This window comes from Echinops telfairi, unplaced genomic scaffold (assembly GCF_000313985.2).
Source record: "Echinops telfairi isolate 266 unplaced genomic scaffold, ASM31398v2 ScPeMD7_7459;HRSCAF=8497, whole genome shotgun sequence".
In the NCBI taxonomy this organism is placed as follows: domain Eukaryota; kingdom Metazoa; phylum Chordata; class Mammalia; order Afrosoricida; family Tenrecidae; genus Echinops; species Echinops telfairi.
The window spans coordinates 5,452,897-5,460,606 of NW_022111359.1; the positions used below are offsets into that span (position 1 = coordinate 5,452,897).

At 50.9% G+C, this 7,710-nt stretch overlaps 1 protein-coding gene across 1 annotated transcript in view; it reads right to left on the reverse strand.

Moving 5' to 3' along the window:
• Nucleotides 1–6,457: 6,457 nt before the first annotated feature.
• The window catches only part of ARRDC5 (arrestin domain containing 5), a 10,515-nt gene continuing 9,262 nt past the window's right edge, over nucleotides 6,458–7,710 (reverse strand). Inside the window, exon 3 of the mRNA XM_004714354.3 lies at nucleotides 6,458–6,985. Coding sequence (XP_004714411.1) covers nucleotides 6,458–6,985 — 528 coding nt within the window. The remainder of the gene's footprint in view (nucleotides 6,986–7,710) is intronic.

Below are 7,710 nucleotides of genomic sequence, written 5' to 3' on the forward strand. Positions count from 1 at the left end.
TTCTCTGGACCTGAGAAATGGGTTGCCATATTGCCTACCGAACTTGGGAAGAGTCAGGGATCTGGCATCTGACCTCCTGCCAACCTTGATTTATTTGCCTCTGCAGCCCTCAGCCTGCTGCCGACCTTGGGATTCAGTCATCACTGCCACCTTCCTGCTGACCTTGGGCTCATCAGCACCCACAGCTACACCAGCCAGGAGAAGCCCCCAGCCTGACATCTGACCTGTGGACTTAGAACCCGCCCGCACGGTTTGCCTGTTTCTCCACTGGGTCAGCCGTTTTCTTGGTATGTCTCCCCGTTGCGTATACATATATAAGTATCTGTGGCTTTGCTTTTCTAGAGAACCCAGCCTAAGACGGACTTTTTTTCCCACTGTTTTCTGAAATGTGAAGTGTTGGATAATGAGGTAGTCATTAAATGAGGAGTATGCATACTATGCCAATGAACTGAGTTAGCCCAAGAGCCTACGGTTCTAAACCTTCAATCCCCCCAAGAAAACAATCTTTCGAGATGTTCGGTTATGTCTACGAAGTGCGTGTGACTGTGCTCGCTACTTGGTTTATGATATGTAGATATACATGCATGCACACACATATCTGGATGTACACATGTTTATAGGTACATCTATCTGTACACACATGTGTACCCACATATTTGTACCATACACAGGTATGGTATCCCTATATACATATATGTGTAACCACACACCTTTTTTTTGGCTTATTGTTGGCTTGTTGTGCAATGATATTTGTCATGTACATTATCCAAAAATGCCCGTGTCTCATGTGCACTGCGTAAGCATATCACTTACCTTGGTCATGTAGTGTGCACTTGCCCCGTATTTGATGCTCCCTATGTTTGAGACATTGAATTCCTTAATGTAGTCCCTTTAACCCGGACTTATAACTCCTACAAGAATTGGGAGAGGCTATGCAAATGAGGTGCATTGGACCCAGGGCAGTTTTTGCTCATGCCAATAAGGTGCAAAGTGCTCTTGTGGAAGTACAGGCTATGCAAACAAGGTGCGTAGAACCCTTGCTGGGGATTGGTTAGTTCATGGTTTTTGTGCCAAGCTGTGAAATTGAAGAGGCACTTGTTTTTTTGTTTTGTTTTTTAAATCATTTTATTGAGGGCTCTTACAGCTCTTTAAAAAAAAATCATTTTATTGGGGGCTCATACAACTCTTATCACAATCCATACATCCAAGCACATTTATACATTTGTTGCCATCATCATTCTGAAAACATTTGCTTTCTGCTTGAGCCCTTGGTATCAGCTCCTCATTTTTCCCCTCCCCCTTCCTCCCTCATGAACCTTTGATCATTTATAAATTATTGTTATTTTTTCATGTCTTACACTGTCCTCCGATGTCTCCCTTCACCCACTTTAATGTTGTCCGTCCCCCAGGGAGGGATTATATGTAGATCAAGAGGCGCTTGCTTTATAAGCAGCTTCTCTGACAGAGAGAGAGAGAGAGACATGGCAGCATCACAAAGGAGGGGCTCAGTATGAGGAGCTCAGTATGAGAGACCTATGATGGTCTCCCCAGCCAACAGGGCCCCCCCAGTGAGGCAGCATCAAGGGCTGGCGTGCTGAGAAGTAGCTGTCTTGTTAGCAATAGGATGCTAGCTAGGATGCTAGTTTTGTAGGGTACTCTTAACAGGGCACGGGACATACGTATACTAAAAAAAAGTGATTTGATGATTATTTCTGTCTGGATTTTTCTATGCCTAATCTGCAGACCTCTGTAGGGAGGACAGAGAGTGGGCAACAGGGTGGGGCTCAGAAAGACTATGGCCGTGGGTGGGGGGTATTGGTCCAGGCAGGTGATGGTGGGAATAGCAGGCCATGATGGAGCCCGAATGGGGAGAAGGAGGTGGAGTCTCCAAACGTTTTAGAGAAAAAGTCTTATTGATGCTCATGAATTGTATGGGAGCTGGTGTACGGGCCTTTTGTTGGGGGACTTGGCTTTGGCCCCGAGGGGTAGGGGAGTTCTGGAGCAGAGGAGGTGCTGGTCCTGACTCAAGGCAGGGACAGAAGTTCAGACCTGGGGCTCGCCAGCAATTGTCCTGGCCCCGAGGTATAGAGGAATTCTATCCTGGGGGACTTTTGCACGTATTGTGGGAGAATGAGCAGCCTCTCCCCACTAGATGCCCTGTATTGTCATTTGCTCTTGAGCCTGCCCTGACCCACGGTGACCCCATGCACAACAGAGGCAGTGTTGCCTGACCCTGGGCCATCTTCGCCATGATGGGTCAGTGTGATAGTTAGGTTTTGTGTCAACTTGGCCTCTACCACCACCCCTGCCCCGCGTTACGCTGTCACGTAATGTAATCAGCCCCATGATGGGGTCTGCCGTGAATCAAGCGGTATCACAGGCATAGCCCGGATGATCACTCACCAAGGGTGTGGGCTACTCGATATTTAGGTGGACAGTTGTGGAGTGGTTCTCTCTTCTTGCTGGCCTGGGAAGGGTGGTTCCCCGACCCATGGCCGTCATGTCGATCCTGACTCACAGCCACTAGACAGGACTGGAGTCGACTGGCCCTGGGGGGTTTCCTAAGGCTGGAAGGCAAGGGTACGAGTTTACCAGCGCTCTATTGGACGGCATTTGGAGTCTCTCCATGGGGTTTCCATGGACTGATACTCAGTCATGGCAGATACCCAGGCCTTACCTCCTCATCTCTCTTGGTCTGGAAGCACCACCGAAATGGGTTGACCCTGTGCTGGTGTTTGAAAGACTGGTGACATAAATTCCAGCAGCCCAGCAACAGGCAAGCCACCACCGGTGGACAGACCCAACAGGCAGGCGGGTGACAGTCACTTGGATCTCCAAGTGTTCCCTCTGTGGTTGTGACATCATCTGATGTCAATTTGGGACGTGAGAAGATTCAGAGGGAAGGGGTGGAGTCTAGTCTGTCGATCGGGTCATCGCCAATGAGGCCTGTGTGTGGACACCGCCTTCTCCTGAGGATTCTGGGAAGTCCTGTATTTTCCTCCTTGGAGGCAGAAGACACTGCTCTGTCTTCTCACTCCCTGAGAGATGTTCTACTGACAGGACACGTGGTGCTATGCCCTGGGAGCTGGAGAAGCCACATGGAACTACCGTGACACAACCACACCTCTGGGGCTGGAGAAGCCACGTGGAGACCCCTGCCAGTGCTGAGATGCTTATAATGCCACTGGATCCACAAGATTTCAAACCCACTGGCCTGTGATCTTCCTGCATTCGGCATCATTGCATGTGTTTCGTGAGTCTGAAGAGGACTTTATAGATTTCTATTGGACATATGGGCTAATGTAGCACTTATGGACTTGATCTGGCCTGGGCTGGGATGTTTTCTTACTATGCAATTCCTCTTGTATATAAATCTCCTCCTTATTCACATATGCGTCTCCCTGGATTTGTTTCTCTAGTCTACCTGGACTAGCACACCTGAGGTGCCCCAGGATGGAGTTGCCTGCTCTAGGAACTGCCCGAGGGGAGAGAGGGTGGAGGACAAGACTTTAGGAGAGACAGTCAGTAAGAAGATGGACTGAATTGCGTCCAAAATGCCAGGAAGGGGTTTCCTTCCCAAAGCCTATGGGAAAAGGGAACGAAAAGATCATGGAATCTCCCCCCCCAACTTGTGTGTGAAGCCATCTCACGCGTGTTGTAAGGCCTAACCCTCTCATGGTTATCAGCCCTTGGAGAGCAGGTTTTCTCTGTCCTGTTCCAGTAGGGCGATAGGCACCCTGGTGGCATAGTGGTTACAGACTGCGCTGCTAATTGCAGGGTCAGCAGTTCAAACTCGCCAGTCTCCAGGGGAGAAAGACGAGGCTTTGCACTCCGGTTAAGGGTTACTGTGTGATGCCACGGAGTCGACTGGAAACCCTGCAGGGGCCACCGTGCCCATCTCCTTGGGGGTCTTCCTCCTTTTGATGACCGTCTCCAGGGACCGGTCTCTCCTGACAACACGTCCACGGTTTGTAAGACGCAGTCTCACCACCCTTGCCTCTGAGGAGCACGCTGGCTGTACTTCTTCCAACACAGATCGGTTTTCCCTTTTAGCCATCTGTGGTGCTTCAACCAACCACGTGGGCCTGGCCTCTTTTAGGAATTGGAGTTTTGTTCTACGTTTTTCTCCCCGTCTCTCTGGGGCTCTTTGGTGTCCTTTGTCAGCATGGTTGGTAGCGGTAGCGAGATACCCCCTCTAATATCTTCAGGTTTCAGGTTAGAAGATGCTATGACCCACGGAGTCGAATGCCTTGGCGCAGTCAATGAAACACAAAGCGCAGCTTTCTGGTGGTTTCTGCTTTCAGCCAAGATCCATCTGACGTCAGCCAGGACGTCCCCTGTTCCACGTCCTCTTCTGAATCCAGCCTGAACCTCTGGCAGCTCCCTGTCCAATGCCCTGCTGCCGCCGTAGTTGGATGATCTTCAGCAACCGTTTTACTCGCATGCGATACCGCTGAACGCCCTCTATAGTTTGAGCATTCTGCTGGGTCACCGTAGAGTTACAGTCCTGGAAACCCACAGGGGCAGTTCTACCCTGTCCTGTAGGGTCAGTGACTCGGAATCAACTCAGTGGCCCCGAGTTTGAGTTTGTGTTATGAAGGGAGGGTGGGCCACCGCTGCGGTCAGTTCCGTTCTTCGTAGTGACCCTGTTGTACGGAGGAGCACTGTCCCTTCGGGTTTCAGAGGCTGTAGATCTTTAAGGAAGCAGACGGCCTTATCCTCATCCGTTGAACTGCTGGCCTCCGTCTCCTGTCTGGCACTTACCCCATGGTGCTAGGAGGACTCCTCAGGATTAGTCTGGGAGTGTCTTAAGTCCCTCTCCTTCGAGAGAGGAAAGACCATGTGAAACAAGGAAGGGGGGGAGGATCAGGTCACAAGAGATCTCCAAGCAGCCAAGGACCCTCCTGCCTCATCAACGGGGAGAAAATATGTTGTGAAAGCCACCCTCTTGTGGCATTGTTGTTTCAGCAACCCTAAAGCACTAAGACAAAACCGTAACCAAGATTAGATTCTTCTGGAAGGTTCCATCCATTCCCTCTCTTAACATTGGGTCATCTTCCTTGCAAGGAGAGAGATGGGTGCCGGAATCCCAGGAGCGTGGGGATGTTACAGAGAATATTATCGTGGCGGCTCAGTGACAGACTGCTCACCTGTCATACGGGAAATTCGGCTTCGGTTCCCAGCCGATCCTCCCCATGCAGTGTCACCGTCTCCCCGACCCAGGAGGCTTGTGTGTGGCGATCCTGCACAGTCAGCGAAGCGGTCAGCTTACGATGGACCAGGAAGACGAGCCTGGAGAGGGTCTTTGGAAAATCATCCCATGTTGTCTTCAAACAGGCAGCCACGTAAGTGAAGGGTCCCTTGAGTCCACACAGAAGCAGCACACCAGCCTGTGTGACCCAAGGGCGATAAATAATAAAACTCAAGACCAGAGGAGGGAACTGTACCAGAGCGTAAATGCTGCGCTCGCACCTTGCAGAAGGCTATGGGTGACAAGTGGATGCCCCAGATCCATTCGTGGGGTCCCCATGTGGGTTGGGCCTCCAGAGGATTCCCCTGTGACCATTGACCAGGCACGTGAATAGTCTTGCTGTCAGACAGAGTACATGGGAATGTGGATTAATGCAGATGTAGCAGTTGCCGTATACACTCGCGTATAAGCCAACCCGCCTATCAGCCGAGGCACCTAATTTTACCACAAAAACTGCATACAAATGTGCTGAAAACCCCCGGCTTACACACGAGTCGGTTAAAATAGAACACCTTATCATTTATGCTCCCATCTGACCCATTTCACATTTGATCTAGTTTTTATTCTGCTAACTTTTCGATTGAGGTTTTTCTCGTATTTTGTTGTTGTTGGATGAGGTGTTTGTTTGTTTTGGGTATGTTTTTCTTTTATCATTTTATTGGGGGCTCTGACAGCTCTTACAACATTTCATACATCCATTGTATCAAGCATATTTGTACATGGGTTGCCATCATCATTTCCAAAACATTTTCTACTTGCGCCCTTGGTATCAGCTCCTCCCCACCCCCCTCAACCTCGTGAACCTTTGATCAGTTATATATTGTTATTTTGTGGTTGTGGTTTTCTTGATATGAAATCCAGGCTAGGTAAATCTATAGCAACAGTAACTGGATTAATTAAAATCATTTCTTAGCGTTATGTCAGGGGAGAATGGGGGCGGGGGATGGCGCACCGATCATAAGGTGTAAAAGCGCAAAGAAAATGTCCTTAACAAAGAAACAAAACAGCCAGGAAAACCCAATGCACCCCAACAGTCTGATCTGCAAACCGATGGTGGGGATGGTGCAGGACCGGGCAGCTCTCTGTGAACGTGAACGAGGTTGCCACGAGTCAGGGACCCACGGGACAGGCCACGTGCCCCCTGCTGCCCTGAAGGCCACCTAGCGGGGCAAAGGGAAGCTGCCAGTGGGTGGAGCAATAAAGCTTTTAATTCTGAGACCTTTGGGCACTTAATCCTGCGATCCCTGCTGCTGCTGCCTCTGGCAGCTGGGAGCTGGAGATGATGACGGGGACCTTGGCCTTGACGGTGGTCAGGGACCAGGGCAGGTGGACAGTGATGACCAGCTCGTAGCGCGTGCTCATGAGTTCGCTGTCTGGCTGGCGGCGGCGGCAGCTGCTCACGGGCAGCACGGGGGGCAGGTGGAAGGTGCTGACCACCTTGGTGGTGTTGAAGGGCGTGATGTGGGTGTGGGCCTCCTGACGCAGCAGCTCGCAGCTGTCCATGCGCGTGCGCCGCTCGGTGCTGGGCGTGAAGCCCTCGTACTGCACGTGAGCGTAGAGGGCGGACAGGACTGTCTTGATGCACTTGTTGGTCTGGTTGTTGATCTCCGTTGTGAAGCTGATGCGGCCCCCCGGCGGGAAGGTGTTCTTCTCCATGTGGATCTGCAAGTGGACGGTGCCCTGGCTGCAGCAGCTGTAGGCGACCTTCTTCTCAGCCTCCACCAACAGCGGGTCCTAGGAGCAAGGGGACAGGAGACCTGTGAGGGTGGGGGGTCACACGAGCCCAGGGCTTGCCAGCTGTCCTGCCAGGAGCGCTCTTCAGAGGCCCAGGGGTGGGCTGGGGTGAGGGGGGCATGTGTTGCTTGGGTGTTGTGCGCTGTCATGGATTGGATGATCCCCATCCCACCCCCAAAGGTGTGTTCAACTTGGCCCGACCCTGAGTGGGTGGTTTGGCAGTTCAGGGAATGATATCATTTGGCACTTGGGTCATGATGGGATCATCTTTCAGAAGGTGATCTGGCGTGGTCAGCCCTGGCCTAAGGCAACGAATTATGGTGGATGGTCAGCCCTGACCTAAGGCAACCCATTAGGGTGGATGTGCGTCTTTCTTCACTCAGGTCACAGGCCTGGACAGATGTCAGGGGAGTGTCCCTGGGGTGTGGCCCACCACGCCCCATGGGTTACATCTTACGAAAGAGAGAGAGAGCGAGAGAGAGAGAGAGAGAGAGAGAGAGAGAGAGAGAGAGAGGAGCAGGGAAAGGAGGGATTTGCTCCCATCAAGAAAAAAAAGAGCCCTTGTACAAGCCCCCAATCAAACGATTTTAAAAAGAAAAAGAGTACAAGAAGAAAGAAAATGTTCTAGAACTGATTCTAGTAATGATTAGACAACTTAACAAGAAGACTGAACTACGGAAATGTATGATATAGGAGTTATACGTCAATAAAGCTATTTAAAAAAA